General features: G+C 40.9%; 1 protein-coding gene and 1 long non-coding RNA gene across 3 annotated transcripts; one reads left to right on the forward strand and one right to left on the reverse strand.

Moving 5' to 3' along the window:
* Positions 1–6,711: 6,711 nt before the first annotated feature.
* SLC46A3 (solute carrier family 46 member 3) lies at positions 6,712–27,809 on the forward strand. 2 transcript variants are annotated; one of them, XM_045869254.3, is made up of 7 exons: positions 6,713–7,276; positions 7,694–7,906; positions 14,306–14,351; positions 14,940–15,176; positions 16,827–16,910; positions 22,138–22,294; positions 26,023–27,809. In XM_045869254.3, the coding sequence occupies exons 2-7, from the start codon at positions 7,718–7,720 to the stop codon at positions 26,105–26,107; spliced, it is 798 nt and encodes a 265-aa protein (XP_045725210.1). In that variant the 5' UTR covers positions 6,713–7,276; positions 7,694–7,717; the 3' UTR covers positions 26,108–27,809. The 2 variants fall into 2 exon arrangements, with proteins under 2 accessions (XP_045725209.1, XP_045725210.1); XM_045869253.3 differs by having other exon boundaries at positions 6,712–7,276; positions 14,306–15,176.
* Positions 9,126–21,966, reverse strand: LOC135363853 (uncharacterized). The gene is made up of 4 exons (XR_010410060.1): positions 21,881–21,966; positions 10,004–10,130; positions 9,686–9,781; positions 9,126–9,281 (listed from the first exon to the last, which is right to left on the reverse strand). It is a non-coding gene; the product is annotated as an uncharacterized LOC135363853 (long non-coding RNA).
* Positions 27,810–27,864: the final 55 nt, after the last annotated feature.

A 27,864-nucleotide genomic window follows, 5' to 3' on the forward strand; every position in this document is an offset into this window, starting at 1 on the left:
AAAACAGTGTGGGAAGAATAACACAGTTACTCACTTTCGCTTCAGTTGTCTCATGGGTAGAGTTAAAGGCTTGGACTAGAGCGTTTCATGTTCTTTGAGTCTCCACTGTTGTGTGCTTCTGGTTTTCAAGAGGTTGGCCCAGGCAACCCAAAAGTTCACCCTGGTTCCTCCATTCATTCCACAACAGTTAGTTATTTCTCCTTCTCAAGGAACTTTTCCGGAGAAAGAACTCTTGATTATCTGTCAGGAGTTGGCTTCCATCCTGTCTTACCTTGGACCACCTGCGACAGGCCCAGGATGTCAGTTTGCCATGTGGTTGCTGATTCAACTGTGAAGCTTGTAGCACTTCTTGGAAAAGAATCAACTTTTGAGAAGTCCTGAGGGGTTTTTTTCCTAAAGCTTTGTAACAAATATAGGCGATTTTGCATGGGTTTGTTTTTTTTTTTAAATCATTTCCCTCTCTTGTTTCTTTTTCAGTAAACTCTTAAAAAAATAAAAATAAACGTTTTCTGATTATAAATTAATACGTGTTCATTGTTGAAAATGTGGAGAATACAGGAAATTATACTGTCTGTGGTATTTAACACACAATAAAAATTGTTAGCAATCCCATCATTCAGAGATAATTGCTATTAGCACTTGGTATGTTATGTTATGGGCCTTTTTCTCTGCATTCACATGTATACTTACACTTTTTAAACAAAATTGCAATATACTCCTTTTAATTTCCTTTTTGTCTCAATGCCATAGTATGAAAAATTTTCATTAAATTTTCAGTATAATAGCCTTTCTAAATACACCATTATATATATGCACTATTCCTCTATTATTTTATTTATACAACATAGCTATAGTTACATAGTGTTATATATTTAGGACTTTTCAAATTATAAACAACCTTGTAAAAATCCAAGTAGCTCAATTTCTCTATCAATTCATTATTATTTTACCAAGAGAACTTGCTGGGCAGACAATGTGGATCCAAAACATTAATGATTTTAGTGCATATTGTTATATTATTTTTCTGAAAAAAATTTTACCCACTGACTTTTCACCAACAGTGTATAACAGTGTGTTCATTTTGCCTCAGACTGGTCAAATAAATTTTATCTTAAAAATAAAACCTTTGCCTATTTTGAATGTGGAAGATGACATTTTAATTTTATCCTAAGATGAGTTCATTTGATTACTAGTGGGAATGAACATTTTTTTCTCCTCTTTTTCTGGTAAAGAATAACATTTCAGATAGAATTACAATTAGTTTTGAAGTTACACATTTTAGACTGGTTTTATGAATAAAACCTTTTCATTCCCATCATTATTACATAATATATTTGAATATTGTTTATAACCACAGTTTGCTGAATACTCTGGTACATATTTCTTTTAAGTAATTCAGCAAGAATGCATGTAGTCATAAACTCAGGCCCTTAGAAAAATCAATATATCAGATAATCATTCTCTGTGGTTCACAAGGACAGATTTTGTGTACAATTCCATAACTTGGGAGCACTGAACAAAATCATCTCATTTCATTCATCTGACAAAGATTTACTGAGTTCCAACCACTGCTGTAGATGTGGACAGTCTTGCATGAGTCAGTCATCGTTCTGTGCTTACAATTCTAGTGCAAGGAATCGATGACAAAAAAGGGAAACATGCAAATAAATAAAATAATATAGAATGTGAAGTCTTAAACAAGAAGCCATTGAGCTAGAGCATAGCAGAAGAGAACACACTTTGCTAGTTTGGCAGGATGATCAGAGAAGACTTCTCCAGGGTGACATTCAAGTTAACGCCTAAAGGAAAAGTGTAATAACCCTGATGGTAGGAAGGAGTTCAGGGGCACAGAGATGGATAGTGGCCAGATAATTTGGGGCCTTTCAGGCTACAGCAAGGAGGCTGAGCTTTATTCAGAATTCAATAGGGAAGCCATTGAACGGTTTCAGGCAAGAGAATGATGTGCTCCTACATCTATGTAAAAATGATCATGCTTTGTTGCTGTATATAGATAAAGAGGAGAGGTGGAGTGCCCAAAGTGAGAAACTGTTGCAGCAATGCAGATGAGAGAAGATGGTGGCCTGGGGTAAGGAGCTGGACACAGGAGGAGGACTAATCCTAGAAACATGGAATCACACGTGCATGAATTTAACTGACTCTGCTAACTCCAAATCCTTCCCATATCCAACCCCATTAAAAATGGGACTGACTCCTCTTAAGAGAGGAAGATGACAGTTGCTCTGTGGGGTCACAGAAGGAAATGTCAACTTGAAGCAGTGGCCAGGTTCTTCCCTGTAATTTATCAAACACAGCAGGATGTGTGTCTTATTAAACAAGGTTTAGATTCAAATCCAAACATCATTGAATACCCACCAAGTGTGAGGCTGTGTTCTAGAAGCTTTCACATATATCCTATTTCACCTGCTGTGGTTGAAAAATAAAGCCATACGAAATTTACTACATAAATAAAGCAAATTTTATTTATGAGAAGCCCATTCATCATTCTCTGAGCTCTCCCTTCCTTGGAAAGTAAGACCTCTCGGGTGCATACTTTGTCCAAATGAGTCAGTCTTGTTTACTTCTGTTATGCAGAAAAAAAAAAAATTGAGAAGTCTGATCTGACTGCCTATGTTTCTCACTTCTGCTTTTGTGAGGCTGATACAGAAAACAGTACATCCAGCTCTCACACCTGAGGGCTGGAGGCCTAGCCACTGCACAGACCCAACTACAACTCTAGTGACAAACATTTTCATGGACAGATAATCAACCATTTCTCTTGAGGAACGCCAAGGTCCAAGATGGTGGGTCAGGACAGGATGTAACATCATTACTTTGTTCCCAATTGACCTCCCCCTAAGACCAGACAGGCCCTGGCACTGGCCTGGCTTACCAGCCCAGCCCTTTCCCTCCACCTCCACCATCACCACCACCACCATCATTTTGGTGGATTTCTTCTTGAGGGCCATTGTTGTCCATTCTGACACTTAGCTCATTTAGAACCATCCCAGCACATCAGAAGGGTTACCATAACTTGAAACTCCAAAGGGAAAGAGCCGGGATTTCTGATTTACTAGGGAAATCCTTAGTCCCTTTGCAAGATTTATAAGAAGAGAATATCTGTTTTGGACATTTAAAACTATGCAGTGGTCTTTAAAAATACTCAGGTGGAAACTCTGGGTGTCAAGTTCAAGAGTAGTGAGTGAGCTTGAGATTTGGGAGTGAGGGCTGTATTAGTAGTTGAGTCACAAGTAAGGATGTGATTGCGAACATGAGGATGTGAAATGGAACCTGAGGAATAGTACGGTTTGAGAAGCAAGCCCGCCAAGGAAGCTGAGAAGGAGCTCTTAGGGTAGTAGAAAGATACAGCCATGTCATAGACCCCAAAGGGAGAAAACATTTCAAAAAGGAATTTGTTCAACAGCGTCCAAGGTAACAGTGAAAAAGCCAAGGACCGAAGTCAGGTTATGAATTTCTCGGATAGATAAAACTTATTCAGGTCTGTTTTGGCATATTATCGATCAAGGTCATATGATCGGATTACATTCCCTTTCAACAATTTGTGCTCAGAGTTGTATAATTAGACTCTTATCAGCACAGTACTGACAATCACCTGCTAAGTAGTAATTGGTATAATGAAGGTCATTTCATCACATCTGACTCTACTGATTTTATCAGAAGTGAAAAAGCCACTTTCCTCCTGAAATCAACAAAATCTAGTAACTACTATATTCTGTTTTGGCTTTGCCACTTGACAAGGGCACTGCCCTGTACAGCATGGGTTCTTCCGAGTTCAGTATATCTATTCACGTGTCAGGTAATGACTCAATTCTCCCACACTTTTTCCTGGAATACTATCAAAACATTTTGAACAACGTGATAGAACGTGGTCTGGTCTCCACTTAGCTTGGGCATATCATTTATATATTTAGTCCACTTATTTTCTCTTTAGTCTGACATTATTAAAGTATTTCTACTTGGAGCCAATGTGATCATAAGCAGAAATATAAATACAGGTAATATCAAGCATCAATACAATTTCAGAATATGCTTACATTAAAATTTCTAGGTTCACTGAACTGGAAACATAAAAATTCAAAATCCTCCTGGAGACCTGGTGACTCATGTTTCAGAAACACGGTCAGGGAGATTATGCCCAATCAGTGGGCACTCCTCCTTTCGTGCCTAGACTTTATTTTTGATTTCTGTCTTTAAGGGAAGAAGGCTTGAGTGGGAACCCATGAGCAGCAACAACAGCAGTAGGTGAATGACAATTACTGGTCTGTGATGATATCCATAGACTTTGTTTTGAATCATTTTTACTCCTTTCATATATTTTCATCTTTTTCTAAAAAATAAATGGGCATTTCTTTGATAATTAACTGTGGTATGTTAACTTTTTTTGTTTCATCCACAGCACCTAGTAGAGTGACAGATTCCAACTGACAGTTGGCTAAGGCTTCTTTAGCTTAATATATACTCAAGCACTTAATATCATTTGGGGGGAAAAAGGAAAAAGGCTTGCATAACAATTTTTATCACATAGAGATACGCAGCCGAGAGTAAATTAAGAAGGCCTGGCTCTCTCCATGTGTAAGAGCAGGGACGGCAAAGCCTGGATATATATTGGCTACTAATTGTTTCTGCCCATAGACAGAGCATCTCTTAAATGCCTTTCCCTTCTCTTGATTTTCATGAGAAATCATGGCCTTGGGGACAAGGATGTCATTAGAGGTATTTGCTGATATTATTTCCTCTTTCTGAGTACATGATAGGATTTCACTTTTTCACATGGTCTTGTGGCTTGTTTGCACCAATCAAATGTGAGCAGAAGTGGTATGTATCTTTTCTAGGGGGAAATCTTTAAAAGCTGGTATCAGATTCACCATATTCTATTTTCTCTGCCTTGATGCCAGTGATGATATTAAGATGATGGCTCCATCAATCTGTCCATGAGTAAAAATGACAGGGAGTAAAGCTTTCCAGTGACCCAAGATGGGCAGGAGATCGAGATGGGCAGGAGAACCGTACTATTCCTCAGGTTCCATTTGCCATTTTAAGATACTGAGATTTGGGGCATGACCTTGACCTGCTTGATTTTACAGGGGCCAATCACCTGAAGTGGTCATTTTCCTCCTATCTCAACAAGAGGGTCTGAGCTGGCTAAAACAGTTAGAAAGTGGATGCAGCTAGGAAAAAAATAGATATTATTTTAGTGAGAATAAGACTATGCCATGCTTTACAATTCTCAAAAGCATTTTTGCATAGATTATTTCATTTCTTCTCCCTTGTGATCTTGGGAAGTGGTCAGGTCTCTACCTCTCCCTTCCAGACCAACATTCCTTGGTCAGTCGGCTCTTCTCACTGCCCATCCCATTTCTAATGTGCCCCTAATTTAGCACTTAGTACAGTATACTACAATTTTAAAATATGATCTGTCCTCCTAGGCAACTGTGTCCTGTTCAATTTTGTATACCTTCTTTCCAACCAACATCCATGCTCCACTGTTTCATACTCATATCAAGTGCTTCATAAATGCTCATTTGAAGAAGCTGAGAAGTTAAGTGGCAAATCCTAGGTTACAAGTAGCAATTAGTATTCAAATCTAAGACTTCCGACTCAACGTTCTAGTGACAACTATCATTTACTGAGCATGGAGAAAGAGAAAGCATCTGTGACATCTGGGTACTGTCCTTGATGTTGCTATGAGCTCGTCGGGACCACATTCTGTGGACTAAAAACAATTTCACAGAATAACATCAGACAAAGCCATTCTATGACCATGATCAAGACAAAAACAAGACCACTCCACAGTCTTGTCTGAACACAGATCAGGAACATTGTTGAAACCACAAAAATGACCAAAAATGTCTACTACAAGCTGCTTCTTTATCAGTAATGGCTTTAGCCTCCATCTAGCGTTCACTCCTTCTTACTAAGAATTAAGATACCCAATCATAGAATTACCCCCACTTCCTGACAGCATCCAATACAGTGCCTGGCCTTGCTTTCTTGAATGCTTCCCACAATTACATAAACCCAAATCCGGTAACAAATTCTAACGCCTCTACTGAGATACCCCATTGTTCCTCATGTATGCATTCCCCCTCCTCACCAAAACTAAAAAATCCAACTTCGGGTGTGTTGCTGGTAGGCTTGTTGGAAGGCAGTACAGTCCCTCCTTCGCTCCAGGGCTACGGTGTACACACACAGGTTGAGGGTTTCATTAGAAACCCTCATTAGGTGTGGGATTGTGATGTCCACTTGACAAAAAAATGGAGGGTCATAGAGATGAAATAATTTGCCCCAGGTCACACTCCCAGGAAGAGCCAGAGGCCACAAATCAGGCCCTTTGCCAGGAGCACTCTCTTTCCTGCACCCTCCACGGGAGCTCCCTACTCTGTCCCCATCTTCTGCGTTCCTTAGGGCACTTGCCCTGTGACCCGGATGCTATGGGGAGCTGCATCCCAAATATGTTCCTTTTGCAACTGATCTCCTGTGTGCTTCTGTGAAAAACAATATCCGGGCCCAGAAATGTTTTCTCACTGCAGAGCCCTGGAGCCGGCCACGGAGCTGCCCAGCAGCCGGGAGCCGGCAATCCGGCAACCCTGCAAAGTGGGATCAGCCTGGGCCTCTGGGGGCGGGCTCACGAGAGTGACGTCAAGCGGACCAATCCCTGCGAGGTCGCCGGCCACGGGGCCCAATGGCAGGAGAGCCTGGCAGGACAGTGAGAGCAACGCCGGCGGCAATACCCGCACCCCAGCGGCCCTACCTTCTCGGCGGGCGGTGGTGCTCGGCGGGCAGGGGCCAGTGTCGCCCGAGCACCGGACGGGCCGCGGACCCACAGACCCACCCACGACCCCCGGGCAGACTGCCGACCGCGCCGGGAGTAGCCGCCCGTTGCGCCGGCAACTCCCGCAGCTCCCTGGGACCGAGTCCGCAGGGCCGCCGAGGAGCCGAGCGAGGGCTGCGCAGCGAACTGTCGCCGTCGTGACTCTGGACGCAGGAGTGGTTTGCTTTAAAATGAGAGCTTGAGTTTCCCCGACAGGTGCATTTGGTCGAATTCAACGGAAATTCCCCTCCCCGTCCCAGCGCGGCGGTGCAGACCCGGCCCCCGACCCAGACGGCGGCCAGTGTCCCCAGCAGTATTTGCTGCTGGGCACGTGCCCAGGAAGCGCAGGGCACCCCCGCCCCCAAAGAGAAGACAGCCCCCAGAGATTCCGGGCCCCGAAAATGATCGGACCCGCGCCTAGCCTGGCAGGAAGACTGTAACCGTGGGGTGAGTTTAAACGAGAAAAAAAAAATCCCTTTACGATTGGGAGCTGCTTTTTGAAGGCCTCCTTCCTGTCCTATTAACAAGCAGCAAAATAACAATAACAAACAATTGCGCAACTGTCCTGTTCTCAGAGGAACCTCACTGTTTCCCTTTTGAAAACCGGTTGGCAGTATACAAGGTGGGGACTGTAGTGAGATTATTCCAAATGAAAATGGGTGACAACTTATAAAACTATTTTAAGGCGGCGTGAGTCCTAAAAGGTCGTAATTCTTAAAAATAGAAGTACGACAGTCTCGGGTTTACTGCGTACCCTATTCCAAAGTAAAAATTAATCTCTTAGTAAGTGCTTACTGCTTTCTGTTCCCTAGTTTGCCTGTTTACTCCACAAAATTCCTCTAACTTCCCCGTTCTTTTTCATAGAATTCAGCTACCTACCCAGGCAATATGAAGATTTTCTTTGTAGAACCCGCCATTTGCCTTAGTGCATTTGCTATGACTTTGGCTACCCCACTGACAACCCAGTATGTGTATAGGAGAATATGGGAAGAAACGAGCAACTACAGTTTTGTATCTGATAGCAATACTTCTGAGTGTGGAAAAAACAAAAGCAGCCCCATTTTTGCATTCCAGGAGGTAAGAAATTAAAATATCCCTAAAATGTAATAAAAGGGGAATGTATAATGGGGTTTTCATTGAAAGAGGGCCTTGCACTCATCATCCGTTGATCCCTCAAGGGTCACCTTAAAACTCTTAAATCCCAAATCAAGAGCCTTTATTCAGTTCTCCTGTTTGAAGTTTCCTGACACCTCTAATCTGCTTCTTCTAAGTAAAACCCCCTTCTTCTTCTGTGACACTGGCTGTTCTCTTTTCTGAGAAAATTTCAGCCTAATCTCATCTCCTGAGTGGCTGTGTCCTTCCTCCTTCCCACGCAAAAGCCTGAAGGTTTGACCAAGGCCAGCTGGAATGAGTACTGGGTGACCTCAGTGGGGTCAAACAGGGTGCTCCTGCCTTTCCCTTCCCTCCCCTCTGGCCTTACCCATCCCCCCTTCTACGGCATGTACATGACCCAGTTTTCAGTGACCCCCAGAACGTAGCCCATCACTGAACACGATGGGCCCCAGGGTCCGTCATCGGCTGATGGAGAAGCAGTGTGTCATTCCTCATTTGCTGTTCTCAGATCAGCTCTGACTCTCAAATGTTGAGGAGCTACTGTGTGAGCTTACGTGTGGAGGAGAGCACTCACTTTGGTGCTGAGAGCACTGAAAATGTTTAGCCAGATATTACAGATTACTTCTGCCTCTCCAGCCTCCTCCCCCAATTTTTTGTTTAAAAGAGGAGGTACATCGCCATTCTCCTGCTCCCTCAGTTTTGTTTTGTTTTTTTAAATCAAAGTCTGCCAATGTCCAGATGCAAAGGAGATGCATTCAGATTTGGAATTTTTCCCCCCAGAAAGCCTTAAAAACAGACCACACTTAGAAACATTGACCTATTTCCCTAGAGCATATTTAGTGATGGCAAAAGAGTGGGACTGCCTCCCCAAAGGACAAGAAGAGTTTAAGGGAATTCGAATCACCTGCTGGCTGGCTCTTAAGATTTTTCTCCTCAGTAGAAGAGAATTCAGGTGTGACTGGAAGATGAGTCTGAGGCCTGGAAGAAATGGCAAAGGGCCGAGAAGGAAGGCTCTAGCATTTCCGGAGATGTTCCCCGAGGTGTCAGGTATAACCTTGCTAGGCTGAGGCCTGGCTGTTTGGCACAGCTTCTGCTGTTCCTCATTTTCTCATTTCCATGGGAGAAATTTTCTTGGAACTGATAATTACTGGGAACCCATACAGACATCAAGGTTCCAGCCTAAAGTGAGGTCATAAAAATAGAAGGGCCAAGGGTCTCACCTTGTGGTTTTGTCTCCTGATTTCAAGAATGTTTCCTTTTATATATGTATGTCATTCCCAGGGAGTGAAAAGGCTCATCAGTTTCTATATTGGATTCTGTGCTTTCCTTTACCAGACACCTGGGAGCAATGGGAGGGACAGAGGGAAAGAGGACTTGAATGTCTGGAAAAATCTGCTGCCCTTGCCCTCCTAGAGTAAAGGGAGACAGGCTGTGGTTCAGTCACCTTGGTGGCCTCTATGACTGTGCAGGTGATGACTGTTGGCCCCTCTGGCCTTACCTAGTTGCTGAGATCCCCCCACTGCCCAGAGCAGTGGTCTCATTTTGAAGATTTTTGCCGAATGTTTAAGTTGATTGTTGTTTCATTGTTTTTTAATTAGATTAATATTCAAGAGGACATATTGCCCTAGATCCCTTCCCTTAAAGTTGGTGCTCTAGAGCTACAGGTGCTTTTTCTCAGATTGGGGAGCTAGAAAGCACCTCTGTCTCCACCCATAACCGAGACAGGTCAGGTGGGCCACTCACCTTTAGCTCCTTAGGAAGGAGGAACACTTTTGCTTCCCAGGAGGCACCACCATCACCTTCAGCACTTCCCTCTGGCCCCTTTTCTGGACACTGTTCCTGCTCAGTATAAGAATATTCTCTTACCTGGGGCACCTGGGTGACTTAGTCGGTTAAGCATCTGCCTTCGGCTCAGGTCCTGGGATCGAGTCTTACATCAGGCTCCCTGCTCAGCGGAGAGTCTGCTTCTCCCTCTCCCTCTGCCCCCCACTTGTGTTCTCTCTCTCTCTCTCTCTCAAATAAATAAATAAAATCTTAAAAAAAGAAAGAATATCCTTTTACCTTTAAATCCAAGGACAAATGTTGCCTGTTTTATGAGCTTCCTTCTCAATTCCCAGCTCTGCTTGGTGGGTGCTGACCACTTGCTGACTAAAAGAAGTTTAGGAGTTTGAGAACTGTTCTTATAACCCTAAAAACAAAATTTCATAGCACAGGGTCAGTCCCTAATAAAATAAATAAATGATTTTTTTTTTCAGTTCAGGTTTTTCTTTCCCACTCCCCCAAAAGACCAATTACTTATAAGAAAAGTGTATAACACAATAATGTATTGAACTTCTTACCGTTATACCATATTTATTTATCCTTCTATAAAACAAATACACACATGGACACATGTATTGGATGCAAGATAATATGAATTTCAGGGTTCAGATATAAGAATAAACTGAGCTGTTTGACTTACACTTATCATTTTGAAAGTCTATGAATAAAAGTCTTATTTTTCAAATCCACTGGGATTAATATGTATATCCATATAAATAAATATTGATCTAACCTATTTTTCAAATCTTTGAGTTTGACTATAAGGTACACCCACATACTTCTCTTGGGCAAGATTAGTCTCTAAAGGACGTCTTAACAAAATGGCAAGGCTGTGGGAAGGAAGGTCTTGGCTGAGGGAGAAGAGGAATTCTAGGCATGTTTGTTGACTTTTGCAGAGGAAGGAATTTTTAAGCCCCTTGTCACCGCCTCCTTCCCACCCATTACTTCCCAGGTTAACTGACTGGTTTTGAGGTATTAAATTGGCCATTGTGGTCTGTTCTCTTCAGGTACTTTCAAGATAGGGATGCTGCTATTTGAGGGGACAAGTTGGCATTAACCAGATCATGAAGTTGTTCTTATTCAGTAATTTATTTATAAACCTTTTAATAACTAACACAATCCCTTATTACCAGCAGATAGAGAATATTTTCTGCTCAATTGTAATTATACATTTTAACCTATGAAATTGTGACTTTTTAAAAATTGATATTCCTTTCCTTAAGTTATATCTCTCTCTACATTGTCATTCTGTTCAAACTTGCACAGGGTATAGCACTTTTTACTCTGACTTCTCCCATCTCCTTATCTAATATATAATTATCATTCTGCAGAGTTTAAAAGGTATAGGTTGCAGATGAGGAGAGTAGTCTGTGTAAAAGGCTGGGTTAGGAATGACAGTAGACAGAAGACAGGATGTGGGGGAGGGGTGGAAATGGGAGGAGGAATCTCAAACTGGAACATCTTGTTGACGAGTTGAATAAAAGATAATTGTTTTATTTACTTCTTTATTCAGTAAATATTTACTTGATGGCTTTTATATCCCTAGAGATACAGAGATGTGCTCAGGAAGCCTGACCTAGTAAAAAGGAAAACAGCCGAAGTTGATTAAGCACTAATCCGTAATAGGATCTGTGCGGTCTGCCTTATATTGACATACTGACTTTAAATGCAACTCTCACGACAGCCTGCATGATAGGGACTCGGGTTACGCCCTCTTGTCAGATGAAGCTATAGGGATAAATGATTTGGTGAGGATCACACACAGCTAGCAAATTACAAGGCCCATTTTACTTGCTTATTCATCCATGCAACCAGGCACGGATGAATATCTAGGGCGCGCCCTGTGAAGCACTGTTGTTGGAACTGGTGATACTGTGGTGAAGACAGGGTTCCAGCCCTTCTGGAGCTTATGCTGTAGTGGAGAGGGCACACCTGAGCAGTTCAATGAAAGGAACCCGTCCTGTCGAGGGGTGGCAAGTATATAAAGAAAATACAGCCAGACAAGCTCATAGAGCGCCGGGTGAGGGTTAGTGGGGTTGCTTTGGATTGTGTGATGAGTCGCAGAAGCCTTCTGAGGAGGTGGCATTTGAATTGAGGAAGTGAGCTGCAGGAGGGAGGCAGAGGGAATAGCAAGTACAAAGGCGAATGAGCACAGAGTGTTTGAGGAATGGCTTGCAGCTGAGGGGAGTGAGGAAGTGGACATGAAATCAGAGAAATCATGATGTCTGGCCACCCATGCCATGGCAAGGAATTCGGATTTATTCCAGCGTAAGGAAAGCCACTGGGGGATTTTTTTTTTAAGTATTTATTTATTTGAGAGAGAGAGCGCGAGAGATTGAGAGAACGAGTGGGGGAGGGACAGAGGGAGAAGCAGACTCCCCCCCAGAGCAGGGAGCTTGACGAACGGACATGGGACTGATCCTAGGACTGTGGGATCATGACCTGAGCCGAAGGCAGGTAGATGCTTAACCGACTGAGCCACCCAGGCACCCGCCACTGAGGGATTTTGAGCAGAGGAGTGATGTGAGCTGATTGTTTTTAAAGATCACTCTAACTGCTGTGTAAAGAACGGACTACATTATGGGGCACTTGGGTGGCTCAGTTGGTTAAGCGACTGCCTTCAGCTCAGGTCATGATCCTGGAGACCCGGGATCGAGTCCCGCATAGGGCGCCCTGCTCAGCAGGGAGTCTGCTTCTCCCTCTGACCCTCCCCCCTCTCATGCTCTCTCTCTGTCTCATTCTTTCTCTCTCAAATATATAAATCAATTAAATCTTAAAAAAAAAAAAAAAGAACTGACTACATCTGAATCTAGATTGATCTGACTCCAGAGCTCTTAATCATTACACCAAAGAATGTAGCTGGGGAATGATAATTGCCATATGAGAAGTTTCAATAGAAGGAGAGATTACATCTGTTTGGGCATTTCAGGGAAATCCAAGTGGGACTTGACTATGGACTGTGCCTGTAACATAGAGTATTGGAGGGGGAGTGAGTGGAGATAATGCAGAAGAGTGGGGTTGGACCGCATCTTGGTGGCCTTACACAACAGACTAGGAGTGTGAGCTTTCTCTAGCAGACAGTGGGCTGAGCAGGTGAGAGACATGCTGCTAGCGTGTTTTGGTAAGATGCTGCCACCATTCGCGTGTATGATCTGCAAAGTAAGGGGGCTGGCATCATAGACTGCATTGAGGAGAGAGCCAGCTAGATGCCAGGGCAGTTCAGGTGAAAACTCTGAGCCCTGTCCTTCCAGGGGCAGCTCAGGGACTATAAAGAGGTAAAGGATGCAAGAAGCACTAGGTGTTGGTGGGCATGGATGAAGGGAAAGGCTAGAAACAAAGATGACTGAAGGTTTGAGTCTGAGGGACTAGAACATTTCCTGATAACCTGAAATTGCTTGCATTATTTGAATATATAAAAATAAACACAGTCTCTTAAAAAAATTAATTTCAGAAATTGATATTTTTGTGGTTCATCAGTTGTTTTAGGGTCTTCCTAAATATTACATGAATCTATTTTTTAAAATGAGTTTAGTTGGGCGCCTGGGTGGCTCAGTTGGTTAAGCGACTGCCTTCGGCTCAGGTCATGATCCTGGAGTCCCAGGATCGAGTCCCGCATCAGGCTCCCTGCTTGGTGGGGGGTCTGCTTCTCCCTCTGCCCCTCCCCCCTCTCATGTGCTCTCTCTCATTCTCTCTGAAATAAATAAATAAAATCTTAAAAAAAAAATGAGTTTAGTAATCCCTAGTATAAAAATGACACATACTCTTTATATAAAATTTGGAAAATACAGAGAGAAGTGGCAAACAGAAAATGCTTTTAAATCACCCAAAATTCTTCCCATCAAATAACTAGCGTAGTGGTTGTAACATCTTCCAGTCTGTGTGTGTACCTGGTGATTATGGTCCTCCGGGGAGCTGGGTTTATCTTACTCCTCAGTTCATGGCATGCTACCATCTTTAGTCAGTGCAAAGCTGCTCTTTGGGTTTTATCTTATTTTTTAGTAAGTAAAGAAACAGATTAGAAGAAACTTATTTGTGGAGACACATGTGAACAAAGCAACTGAGTGCTTCCTAAATAAAGGCCTATCAAATATGACATTTACATGTGACACTCATTCCCCTTTAAGTAGACAGAAAGATCTATCACAGGAAAGGGTATTGCTCTTGCTTTACAACAGTGGGCATGATCTCAGTGCTAAACTGTTGATAGAAGAAAGAAAAATCATTATATGACCAGTCCCAGATGTCTTGGGGTCTGTGGATCTTCTATATAAGACACACATGCACCAATACACAATTGTCTGTTTATGAGTTCAAGTCCCCACCACGGTACTTGCATATTATGCCTGAGCTTCAATTACTATATTGCCTCTTGATACTTGCTTTATGAACTGGATGAAGATTCAGGCTGTATCAAACCCATGCACCAGAGATTCCTTGTTGGTGACCTACTGGAAATGTAAAGAAAAGTATGCATCATGATTATTTCTTTGCATGTTTTCTATATCTCTGTAAACACATTGTCTTCTTTTTGTCTCTTTGCAGGAAGTTCAGAAGAAAGTGTCTCTTTTCAATCTGCAGATGGACATAAGTGGGTTAATTCCTGGTCTGGTGTCTACATTCATACTTCTATCTCATAGTGATCATCGAGGACGAAAATTCCCTTTGATTTTGTCTTCTGTTGGTGCTCTTGCAACCAGTATTTGGCTCTGTTTGCTTTCCTATTTTGCTTTTCCATTCCAGCTTTTGATTGCATCTACCTTCATCGGTGCACTTTGTGGCAATTCCACCACATTTTTAGGAGCCTGTTTTGCCTACATAGTTGATCAATGTACAGAACAGAAACAAAGAACAATTCGAATAGCTATAATCGACTTCATACTTGGACTTGTCACTGGATTAACAGGACTGTCTTCTGGCTATTTTATCAGAGAATTAGGTTTTGTGTGGTCTTTTTTAATTATTGCTATGGCTCTTACTGTTAATTTGATTTATATTTCATTTTTTCTTGGTGATTCAGTGACAGAATCTTCATCTCAGAATGTTTCCATGTCATGTAGTGAAGGCTTTAAAAACCTGTTGTACCGAACTTCCATGCTTTTTAAAAATGCTTCTGGTAAGCGACGGTATTATCTCTGTTTGTTACTTTTTACAATGATCACTTACTTTTTTGTGACAGTTGGCGTTTCCCCCATCTTTATCCTTTATGAATTGGATTCACCACTCTGCTGGAATGAAGTTTTTATAGGTTATGGATCAGCTCTGGGTAGCGTCACCTTTTTTAGTAGTTTCCTAGGAATATGGCTTTTTTCTTACTGTATGGAAGACATTCATATGGCCTTCATTGGAATCTCTACCACCATGGCAGGAATGGTTATGACTGCTTTTGCCAAAACAACACTGATGATGTTTTTAGGTAAGTTACAAATGTAGCCTTAGAACTAACCATGTATTTATGTTTATATCAAATGAATTTAGTCTGTTGGGTGATAAACTTTTAACATATAATTCTCTATTTAATGCATTCTAGTTCAAGTAAGGCACTTTGTTAAAAGCCAGTTTGCCAGAAACTGAAAGCCAATCTGCTTTAAAAAAAGCAATTCACTGAATAACCACAATTTTCCAAATTTGCATACTTGACAAAAAATTGTTTTGAGGAACATTCTTCTTGTGAGTCAGTTCTTCAAAACAACTTTTGCCAACTTGCATATTTCTTAAATGCTGAAGGTTGGGGCACTGGGCACTGGGGTGGTTCAGTCGGTTGAGCATCCAATTCCTGGTTTTGGCTTAGGTCTTGATCTCAGGGTCATGAGATGGAGCCCCCCTCAGGCTCCCTGCTCAGCAGGGAGTCTGCTTGAGATTCTCTCTTTGCCTCTCCCTCTGCCCCATATATGTGCTGCTAAGAAGGCTACTTTCCATAAAAATTTTAAAGAGCATTATATAAAGTAGACTCAAAAGATTTATAAAATTCATATTTATTGAATATATTCAAAAAGAAAATTCTTTAAGATAGGCTTTTGCAAATTGGTCATTTCATTAATTGGCTTTTGATAAATTATTTTTTGCCAAACTAGACTGCTTCCTTAACTACCTACCCCATAAGTGGTTTCAGTAGGGCTTGAGTGAGATGCTACCTTTGAAAGAGCTAAGGGGTCTGTAAAGTGGGACCTTGAGAAGGGTCTAATTTCGTCTTTTTTACAAAGGCACTGTCAACCTCTTGCTCCCTTGCAGGGAAGCAGGATGACCAAATAGAATTGGGCTTAATGTCCATCTATAGTACCAGGTGATCTTGGGCAAATTACTTAACTACTCTGGGCCCTCATTTACTCATCCGTAAAATGGGCACAGTAGCACCGAATTCACTGGGTTATAATGAATATTAGAAGAAATCACTGTAAAGCACTTAGCACAATGCCTCGTATTCAGTAAATGTCAGTTCTCCCTGTCTCCCTTAGAGTTGCCAAGGCCAAGTAAGTTAATATATGTGAAATCACACTGAAAACTTTAGAGTCATCTGCAAAAATAATATATTGCTATTTTATCGTATATAACTAGAAATGCTACTATTAGGGGTCCATAATTTAAGAGGAGAGGCAATCTGTGTTCATGAAATTATTCCACACAAAGATGAAGAAGCATAAAGATAAAGAACCAATTTATCAATACATGCATCAATATGATAAAAGAATGCAGACACTAAGAATGCCAAGTCTGAAAAAGCAAAAACAGAAAACAAATGTGGAAAGCTAAGTCACACCTTGCTAAATGAGAGGTTTCTACAATAATCAGGGAAATAGCAGATCAGTCCCAATTGGCAGAATATATAGATCTGGACCTCAAACCTCCCTGAACTCTTGTTCTTAGCACTGTAGAATAAGAGGGCAAACGAACCTTGAACTGGCCTGTCTGCAGTGTATCTGTGTATTCATTAAACAGAAGTCTATAATTAATTACTTCAGTCCTTAGGTGCAATGAGTTAGGATGCTTAGAGAGAAAACATTTCATATCAAAAATTGACCATTGGTTTTCTGATTTAGCCCATGATTTCCCACCATTTCTCTTACAGTCAGGCTGCCGTTCCTTTTCACTATTGTGCCACTCTCTGTTCTACGCTCCATGGTATCCAAAGTGGTTCTTTCTACTGAGCAAGGTGAGTTTAATTTGCTGAAGGGAAATAATGAATCTACAATCTGTATCAACTCAAATCTATGTACAACCAATGTTTGATTCTTCAGAATATTCTACAACCGTTTTTCTGCTCAGAACTCCCTTTTGAATTAAGTGGTAAGTTCTGTGTTCAGAAGAGGCTTATATTCAGGCAGGGGTGCCCCTGCCCAGGGTCTCCTGCTTTAGAAGCTTGCTCTGGCCAGACCCCACCCCAAGAGGAGAGCAGTGCTCAGAGCTAGGCAGATGCCCACTGGGAGCCCACCACACCTACCCCTTCTAGACTACACTCTGGTTACCTGGACCCCCGTAATTCCCCACCAGACAGCTCTGGGTTCACATCCATGTGTGCCTGGATGGTAGTCTTCCTCAGACCCTTTAGCCTGAGGGTGGACTGTGACCCCAGTGTGCTGTCCTCTAGATCAAAGGGGTAGCCAAGCCATGACTCTTTATAGGAGATCTGGCCCAACCTTAGAATTGCAGAGTGGGGTGTCTACAGCCATGTGTAAATGATCCTTTCTGAGCAGGATGGAGCAAGAGGTAGAACACAACATGGGTGGGCTGCACCCTACAGCTGGGGACTGAGGGCCAAGGGCTAGCTAGCTCTGCCAGTGCTGCCATTTTCCTACACAGAACTCTAAAAAGTCTGAGAATTCTAAGTTTGTTCCTGACCCTCCAAATCATCGTGACGGTATATAATATAGTATATTTCTCAGAGAGGGGAGACAGAATATATCTTAGTTATGTTTGTTTATTCGAACTGTAACTTTTAAATACTTAGAATGTAATATATAGGCCTCTCATTGTATTCTTACACTGGACCCCACAAATGTTAGAGCTGGGCCTGAATTAGAGTCCTAGCATAAACAGGATCCCACTCAGCTGGTTCAGTAGAAGGGCAGCAGTATGGGGGGTGGGTTTGGTGAAGGCACCCAGAGAAGATGGCCCAGTAAGAAGGGAGCAGAGACAGAACACCACAACCTTTCTCTCCACGTTTATCCCATTGACCAAGCACAACAGAAAGTCAGGCTAGCAAGGAAATCCAAGTCATATGATCCGAAGGGTCAGCCCCCCAAGCACAGAGCAGGATACAGGAGATCAAACAGTTTGAAAGGGAAGGCAAAGAATGACCAATACAGAGGACAAAAAAATTAAATTTCTGGTTGGAACTAGTTACTAGTTAGATATTAGGCATATGGGGTTGTCCTCCTTCCTCCCTGTATCATATGAATACTGTTAGACTTTGAAGCTTTCTTTTGTTTCATGTCTTAGCCTGGTGCAAATATTCATATTAATTATTGATGGATCATTCATAATTATGCTATTGTATTTATGGCAGTTTAGTCAACACTGGGCAAGACTGCATAATTCACTACATTTAAAATATATTTCTTGGTTCTCTTCTACTCATAAGATGCAGCTGTATATGCACACAGCTGTTTATAGATTATGTAATGATGATCAACTGGAAAACCACTTTGGGATATAAAAATGTGTAACTAGAGTATGTAAAATCCTACCTGCTTCCTTGGGTTATGCAACGGTTTCTGAGATATGACACCAAAAGCATGACAACAAAAGAAGAAATAGATAAATTAGAACCTATCCAAATTAAAAACTTTTGTGCTTCAAAGGACACCATCAAGAGAGTGAAAAGACAACCGACAGAATGTGAGAATACATTTGTAAATCAAATGTCTAATAAGGAACTTGGGAGGTGGGTGGGGGGATGGAGGAAATAAGTGGAGGACATTAAGAATACACTTAGCACGATGAGCACTGACTAATATATGGAAGTGTTGAATCACTATATTGTATACCTGAAACTAATATAACACTGTATGTTAACTACACTGGAATTAAAAAAAAAACCTCAACAACAAAAAGAAAACCCAATTATTTGGCAAAGGATTTGAATAGACTTTTCTCCAAAAAGGTATACAGATGGCCAATAAGCACATGAAGAAATGTTCAACATCATTAGCCATCAGGGAAATGCAAATCAAAACCACAATGAGACCCACTAGGATGGCTAAAATGAAAAAAGACAGACCAAGATATGAAGAAATTGGAACCCTCTTACATTGCTGGCCGAACATAAAATGATGCGCCCATTTTGCAAGAACAGTTTGGTAGCTCCTCAGAAAGTTAAATAGAGTGATCTTATGACTCAACAATTCCATTCCTAGAAATAGAATGGAATTGAAATCCCAATAGAAATGAAAACATATACCCACACAAAATCTTATATACAAATGTTCATAGCAGCATTATTTATAATAGCCAAAAAGTATAAAAAAATGGAAATGCCCAGGAACTGGCGAACGGATAGACACATGTATATCTGCCCAATGGAATATTATTTGGCAATAAAAATTAAGTCCTGATGGTACTTGCTACACTGGGGGGGAACCTTGAAAGCATGACCCTAAATGAAAAAAGCCAGACACAAAAGGCCACATACTATCATATAAATATGGTTCCATCTAGATGACATGTTCAGAAAAGGGAAACCCATAGAGACAGAAATCAGAGAAGTGCTGTCCAGGGCTGGGGAGATAGGGGGTGACGGAATGGATACAGTTTCTTCTGGGGTGATGGCTGCACAATTCTGTGAACTGTGCAGTTTAAAGGGGTGGGCTTTCAGGTATGTGAATTATATCTCAATAAAGCTGTTCAGCGAAAATAGAAAAATCTACCTGCTTTAACTTGGAACATAGACTTGTCGGGGTGTATAGTTTGTTTCTGTTTATATTTGGTTTAGTTTATTTATAAAATGGCTTTTTAAAAGTCATTTCATACTGTTAAATATAGTGACATTTCAAAGTGTTTTGTTTACTTTTTGGCATTCCATATTCTGAATTGTAACTTCGTGAATCGTGGTTCCATTGTTCTAGGATAGGATAATTACTTTGTTTTTAACTGCAAACTACAAAATCCTTTTGGTGATGTCAGAATTTACATATTAAATATATTCCCATCCTTCATTACTTTTTAAAAATGGGATATTTTTGTGAAAATGTTATACACTTTAAAGTAATCAGAGAACGGAAACACTGCATAATGTCTCACTAGCCTCTCACTATCCCTATTATCTTGAATAAGAGAGGAGACAAAACTAGATTTGGGTAATTATTTTGGAATTTCTGTGCTCCATACAGCTGTGAAGCTCACAGCTAAAGCCACCCCAGATGACCTCTTACCTGATCACTACCTGCATACTCCTTCTGATTACAAATTAGACAGTGTAAAAACAGACTTGACTTTTGAGGTCTATTGAATTAAAAAAAGTATAGGAAGTAAATTAACCTGCACTTGTTATTTACTCCAGTTTATCTCTGGTAACTATTAAACAAGTTGAACTGCTTGGGGAAGTTAAGCAACAAGCGAACCCTACTTTGTAATAGTATGGCTGTTTATGCCAGACAGACATACCGCCTGACTAACTTGCCATCAAGAATGGATGTAAGCCATTGCATAAAAGGACTAGAACAATCCAGTCTGTCTTCCATGGCACTGTGCCTAGCTGTGGCAAGGGATCAGAAATAGAAGAAAATAATAGCTTAGTTAGATAGTGAGTACTTCCAATTAAACTGACTTCATGTCTTATCATAAAACATGGAAGCAGTAGGTCTTTATGCTACTTGCCGATTGATAACTGGGCTCTTGAATTAAGCTTTTATTCATTCATTTGACAAATAAGGATTAAACATATCTACCATGTGCCAGGACAGATAGGCCCTGGGACACAGCAGTAAACAAAGTAGATGTGCACTCGACATGAACAGAGCTTTTGTTTTAGTTAAAAGAAGACATATACGTGAAAATACAATATTCTTCAGAGCTGTTTATGTTTTATGAATATGTGACCTGTCATTCAATGAAGAATGAAAAGCAACGTACGAGAAATACATACTAGGGCAAAAAGCTTAAATAGATAAAAATCAACACACAACACAGTCTACTAGACCAAGACCATGGGAAAAATTAAAACACAGACATGTAAACCATAATCCAGTTATGAAAGGTGACCCTCAAGCTTGCCTTTTCCTTCTATCAGTCCAATCAAATACAATTATTTACATGATTTGCATTGTTTGTAAGACAAATACATGACCATTTGCCATGGAAAGGTAAACTTGGCAAAGTAAGAAGAAGCACAATGGCTTAATGCGAAGAGTCTGCAGAAGCTCCATAGGAACGTATACTGGGGACGTCATGGAAAGTGGAAAACTGTCACAGAACTTTGGTGATGCAAAATTTGACAAAGAGGAAGAAAAGTACATCCTGTCTAGAGGTTTAGCTGCTTGGTCAATGTGGTCTTGGATTCCAGACAAAACTAAAAATCAGTAGACTTAATGAGCACTTTTCTCTGATCATGAGCGTGGACTAGCCACGTAGCCACTTTGTGTTTCTCGAACAATGCTCCAGGGCCTCCTGCCCTCTCGCAAACGTGGTGTGGAGCCAGTGTTGCGGACAGCAGCAGGATCCCCACTCACTCAGTCTTGCAAGCCACCTCACAGTGGAGGCAGTTTCAAGCAGGGGAGGCAGAAAAGAATCACTCAACATCAAATCATGGCATAACGAGAGCACAGAGAGTTACTTAAGAGTCACATGGAGGAAGCGTGTGGACTGAATTTGTTCACTTTGAAGGGAGGGCTCAAATTCAAACTGCGGAACCCATATGCGATCGTCTTTGTCTGCCGCTGTCACTTTTGCCAGAGCTGAGAAGCAGATGAAAAGGATTGCTTTAACTTTCAAAAGGCCCCCCGGGACAGGACCTTTGCTGGAGGGAGCCACTGGCACGTACACATACGGGTGTGTCACAGATGTCCCCAGCTTAGGGACCAAGTGGGAGATAATCTGGAACGACAGTGCTAGTTGTGGCTATGTGTGCGCCTGCGCAGGGAGAGGAGACTGTGGATTTCGAATGTGTCAGCTGCTGGAGCCTCTTACCTTTGCCGGACTGACATCCAAACTGTTGTGTTTTCAGCTTCCCTCACATCAGGTCAGGGAGAACTGGTGACCTCAGTTTCTTCACCTGCAAAATGGGTTACTGGCTTCTCAGGGATTTAGAGGCAATAGCTTCTGTTCACCAAGCAGTGCCCCACGTTTGCTTTTTTCAGCGAGGAACAATTTTCTCCCTTTGTTTTGTCTATTGTTTTGTTACTCAGCCATTTCTTTTTCTCCCTGCACACCCTGACCCCAAACAGGCACCTTGTTTGCTTGCATTGCTTTCTTGGAAACACTTGGCGGAGTTGCTGCAGTTTCTACTTTTAATGGAATTTATTCAGCAACCGTTGCTTGGTACCCAGGCTTCACCTTTCTGCTGTCTGCTGTTCTATTACTAATTCCAGCCATCAGTCTATGGTATGTAATTATTTTTAATCATTTTATCAAAGGATAGCTGGATTAAATGAATTCCCTAACCTCACCGGTAAAATTACATAGACTGCTAAAGTTGTTGAAGAAATTCAACTGAGTAACTTTTTTTTTTTTAATTTATTTTTGTTTTAGAGAGAGAGCAAGTGGGTGGGGAGGGGCAGAGGGAGAGAGAATCTTAAGCAGGCTCCACGCTCAGCATGGAGCTGGATGTGGGGCTCGATCTCACAACCCTGAGATCATGACCTGAGCCAGAATCAAGAGTTGGATGCTTAACCGACTGAGCCAGCCAGGCGCTCCTCAACTAAGTAACTTTTAAAGATCTAATTGGCTCTAATTGATTCATGAATTAGGCAGCATCCCATCTAACAAGTAGAGGGGAGCTCTGAGGAGCTGTGCTGAGTGGAAGGTTTTCACAGGATGGAGGGTGGATCAAGAAGCAAAAGAGAAGAAATAATTATTTCAGGCAAAGTCACCTTCCCTTAAGGAGAAGGGCAGGGGGTCTTATCAGGTAGATGATCCCATCTTCCTTTGGGGGATGGAGGGGACCCGTGGGGCAGACTCGTTGGTGCTGATCAGAAAACTCTTGCCTGACTAGTGAAGATTCTGTCTCTGGGGAAGGCTGGAACTGCAGTTAAGTTACATATTCAGTCCAGGTTTGATAACTTGGCCTACCTGATGCCATTTTGGGCCTGTGGTTTTTTTAACAAAGTTTTACCTCAGAATGTACTTTTCTCAATAAATTTTAAGATTTTATTTATTTATTTGACATAGAGAGAGAGAGTGTGTGCACAAGCAGGGGGAGCAGCAGAGGGAGAGAGAGAAGCAGGCTCTCTGCTGAGCAGGGCATCCCATGCAGGGCTCGATCCCAGGACCCTGGGATCATGAAACAAGCCAAAGGCAGATACTCAACCAACTGAGCCACTCAGGTGCCCCTTTCAATAAATTTTAGACATGAAGACATCTACTGATAATGTTGAAAACCTAAGAAGAAAGAGACAATGACAAGGCTGACCAAAACTAGGAGAAAGAAAGATTGGGTCAGACTCTGAATAGCTACCCCCTGTCTCTTTAAATATGAACAATTGATTAAACTAGCATCCAAGAATAGATAGATAGATAGATAGATAGATAGATAGATAGATAGATAGATAGATAGATAAAAACTATGATTTCCTAGAGTATAATATCCTCTGAGGATCAGATTATATAAGAAGATAAACTTTAATATGGAGTCTTGGGTTGATGACAAGAGCAAATAGTGAACACTGAATATCAGGAATGTTCTTTCCAGAGAGTTGGCTTATTTAATGATTACTGTTTTAAAGGTAAATACCCAAATAAACACAAAGTACTAAATTCTATTTGTGAATAGTACGTAGAATAAAAAGACCAGAGTCAGACATGTAAGAGAAATATTTATTTCTCCCTTTGCCTTTTGGTTAATGAAAAGTATGATCTAACTAGGTAAGTGTTTGCTAAAATGCCCAGGCAAACAGGGTCAACACATTCTATGGGGCCAGCACAGTGAGCTGAGGGCACACTGCCCTTTCTTTGCTGGGCTTTGCCCATTCCACATGGCTAAGAGCATAGCGTGGTGATGGGGATCAGTAGAAGGTGCGGCACAAAAGGCATCTCTGCTTTCTCCTGAGCACTGGGCTGGGGTGGGGTGAGTAAGGGTGAAAAGTACCGATGTACCCAGGCTTTATGCATTCTGCCAAGACTATGAACTCCTTAAAGGACTGCCCTACATTTATTCATAGTAGGACCTCAGTACATATTGTCTCTACTGAATTTTGATACCTAGATCTGTGTAAGAGTGTAACAATATTTGCAGTTCCTCTGTAATTTTGATGAAAAGTTATTTTTACTAGATAGCTTTTTAAAAAGAAACCATTCACCTATTGAACTGGCAAAATTAAAAATATACGCTGTGCTAATGAGTACACGATGAGACAATCAATCTTATACGTTGCTGGTAGTAGTAGTATTTGGCACTGTCATTTTTGGAAGGCAATTCATAAACATGTATCAAAAGCTTTTTTAAGAAGTTCATAGTATTTGACCCAGTGATTCCTTTTAGAAACATATCCTAAGGGAATGGTCAGTAATGTAAAAAATTTATATACAATTGACCCTTGAACAACAACACAGGTCTGAACTGCATGGGTTCACTTAACATGCAGATTTTTTTCAATATATACAGTACTATAATGGATTTTCTCTTATGATTTTCTTAATGACATTTCTCTAGTTTTATTATAAAAATACAGTATTATATATATATAAAACATACCACATACATGTTAATAGACTGCTTTATATTACTGGTAAAGCTCCTGGTCAATAGTAGGCTATTAGTAGTTAAGTTTTTAGGGAGTCAACAGTGATGTAAACATTTCCAACTACATGGATGCCCCAACTCCTGCATTGTGCAAGGGTCCACTGGTATAAAGACATTCATTAAGACAAAAAAATTTTTTTAAATGACCAAAATGTCCAACAAGAGAATGATTAAATAAATGATGGTGCATCCATAGCATGAAACATAATGTTAATAAGAATTGGGGAAGGGGGCGCCTGAGTGGCTCAGTCGTTAACTGTCTGCCTTCGGCTCGGGTCATGATCGCAGGGTCCTGGGATTTGAGCCCCCCATGCATGGAGCTCCGCAGGCATGGAGCCCCGCATCAGGCTCCCTGCTCCATGGGAAGCCCGCTCTCCCTCTCACACTACCCCTGCTTGTGTTCCCTCTCTCGCTGTCTCTGTCAAGTAAATAAATAAAATCTTAAAAAAAAAAAAGAATTGGGGAGTAGATTAATGGGTAATTTTAATTTTATTCTTCATATATTTATACATACCTATTATGAACACATATGCAGCTAGCTAAAAGATAGTTATCCTTTTAATAATGTTTCTAATGTAAATATAGATGGTCTTCTGAGATTTTTTTAACCCTATACTGTTCAATATTAAAAAATATAAAATTACATGCAGGGTGCCTGGGTGGCTCAGTCAGCTGGGCATCTGCCTTTGGCTCAGGTCATGATTTCAGGGTCCTGGGACCGAGCCCTGCCTCAGGCTCCCTGCTCCGCGGGGAGTCTCCTTGTCCCTCTGCCCCTCCTGCCCCCTGCTTGTGCTCTCTCTCTCTCAAATAAAGAAAATCTTTAAAATATAATTACATGCTTTTTTTTTTTTTAAGATTTTATTTATTTACTTGAGGTGGGGGAAAGTAGAGGGACAGGGAGAGAGAGTCCTAAGCAGACTCTGTGCTGGGCACCAAGCCCCAGCGCTGGGCTCCATCTCACCACCCTGAGATCATAACCCTGAGATCACGACCTAAGCCGAAACCAAGAGTCACCCAGGTGCCCCCCATTACTGCTTTTTAAATTCTAGATGTCTTCTTGTCCCAGCTTCAATTATAGGTATTGAACATGAACTTCAGCCATATCTATAGTCACAGCTACTTTTTGTGGACTACAGAATAAACAATGGGACAGATGGACACTGTAGGTACCTGGAAGAGAAAAAAACTGTAGATTTTTTTATTATTTTCAGAAAGCAGTGAGTCAGTTGTATTCAAAATGCTACTATATTCCTTCTACATATAATTTGCATAATTTATTGGAAGCCATATAGTCGGGGGAAGATAGAATACAGGTTATTTATTTATGTATTGCCTTCATCACAATTTTAAAATATCTTGTTTGCTTTTGCAGTGTGGTCAAGTGCATCAACTGGAATGAAGGAAGCTATGTACTTCTTACACAAGAGGAATCCAGTGAAGACACTTCAGACAGATGATTAATTGTGATTAAAAAAAAAAACAAAAAAACTGAAAGCACATATCATATACTCTGACTTCTGAGGAATGTAAACTAGTTCCATAATCAATATTTCATGAATAATCAATGCTACATGTCCTTTCTTTTAAACTGAACAGTGAGAGAACTAGCTCCTCGCTCTAGCTTCTTACAGTATCATGCACTTTGAGCACTTTATGAGTATCATGTGATACATTTCCATAGATAGAAGAACAAATCTCAAAACATTTCCAACTTTTGGATTTAGGACAGAAACTGAAACTTCACAGTATAAACAGGGATTAAGAAACTTGACAAAATCAAAAGCAATAATCCGGTAATCCAATAATCCTAACATACTCCAGTCTCACTGCGACTAAGGAAGGAGAACTAACGCTATACCTAAGTTTCTTCATCTGCAAAATGGGTTTCTGACCTCTTGAAGATTTTGAAGGCCTAACTGTTCAAAATTACGATGAATCATTCACTGATAGGAAAATGATAGAAGTTTCAAATATTTCTAGTACAATAGTACCTCTGCCTGGATAATGCTTTGTTTTATAGATAAGCCCATCAAGGTGCTATTGACAGTGAAAGCTTTTAATAGATGCAAAAACCTGAAAATGGAATCACTTTAAATGATACATATTTTTACTTTTCCTAATATAATTAGATAGGTAAAACGGGGGATTGGAAAAAAAATACCATAAAAAATTGTTTATAAAGAAATGTAAAAACTGAGTAAGCAGCCAATCAGGAAGTAATATTATAGAGCCAATATTCATTCCTTATTTTTATCAAGGGATAGCCATTTCTTACTGCCTTAAACTCATCCTGAGACCCACCCTGGTCCCTGAAAACACACTCTTTCATGCCTCCTGTCTTTCTATGCACTGTTCCATTTGCTCTTCTTCCCTCGGGACAATGAAACTTCAGAGTCTCAGCCAAAACACTGCTTCCTCTGTATAGTCTTGACATTTCTTCCCTACTCCTATACTTCCCCCCACCCCTGCAGGGTGCCCATAGCACTTTCTTTATACTTCCATCCTAGCATTTTCCATTGTCTCATCATGTTTGTTTTCCCTACTTGACAATAAGCACCTTGAGGACAGGGACAATCTTTGATTCCTCATTTTATCCTCAATAAACATTTGTTGAACTAAATACAAAATTTTGTTTTTACTTGTAAAAAGAATTTAAATCTACATATTTAATGCGTTATGAGAGTAACCACTGATATCGATGCCACAGCCATTAAGCCAGCCTTGAAAAATATGCTAGCCTGTACACTTTTTAAATTGGTTTACAGCATTTTTACCGGTACTTCAATATCTTTGATTTTCTAAGTTACCATATGTAATAACGCAAATGCCTTGAAGTACAACTAGATGATTGATTCTTCATAATTTCTTGAACACAGAGTTTTCCATTTGACAGGACTGCTTACAACTTTTTCTGTAGGGTAATCAATGATTGCTGGACTAGCCAAGAGCACTCAGTGTAAAATATTGCAAATTTTTATTTCCAAGACTATTCCTTTTAAGTCTATCTAATGTCTTCTGGGCTGGAAGCCCATGTAAGAACTGAGTGATTTCCATATTTATTTATTTTTCTTCCTGTTCAATGCTCTTTCCACACCAAAAAATACTTTATGGTTTACAAAGTGTTCCTCTATATCAACTTATTGTATACTCTCTTAATAACTCTGACAAACTAGATATTCATTTTCCTCATTTTACAGACAAGGAAGTTAAGTCT

Source organism: Mirounga angustirostris, unplaced genomic scaffold (genome assembly GCF_029215605.1).
Source record: "Mirounga angustirostris isolate CCGP_5_RB_7025 unplaced genomic scaffold, mMirAng1.0.hap1 SCAF_3, whole genome shotgun sequence".
NCBI lineage: Eukaryota > Metazoa > Chordata > Mammalia > Carnivora > Phocidae > Mirounga > Mirounga angustirostris.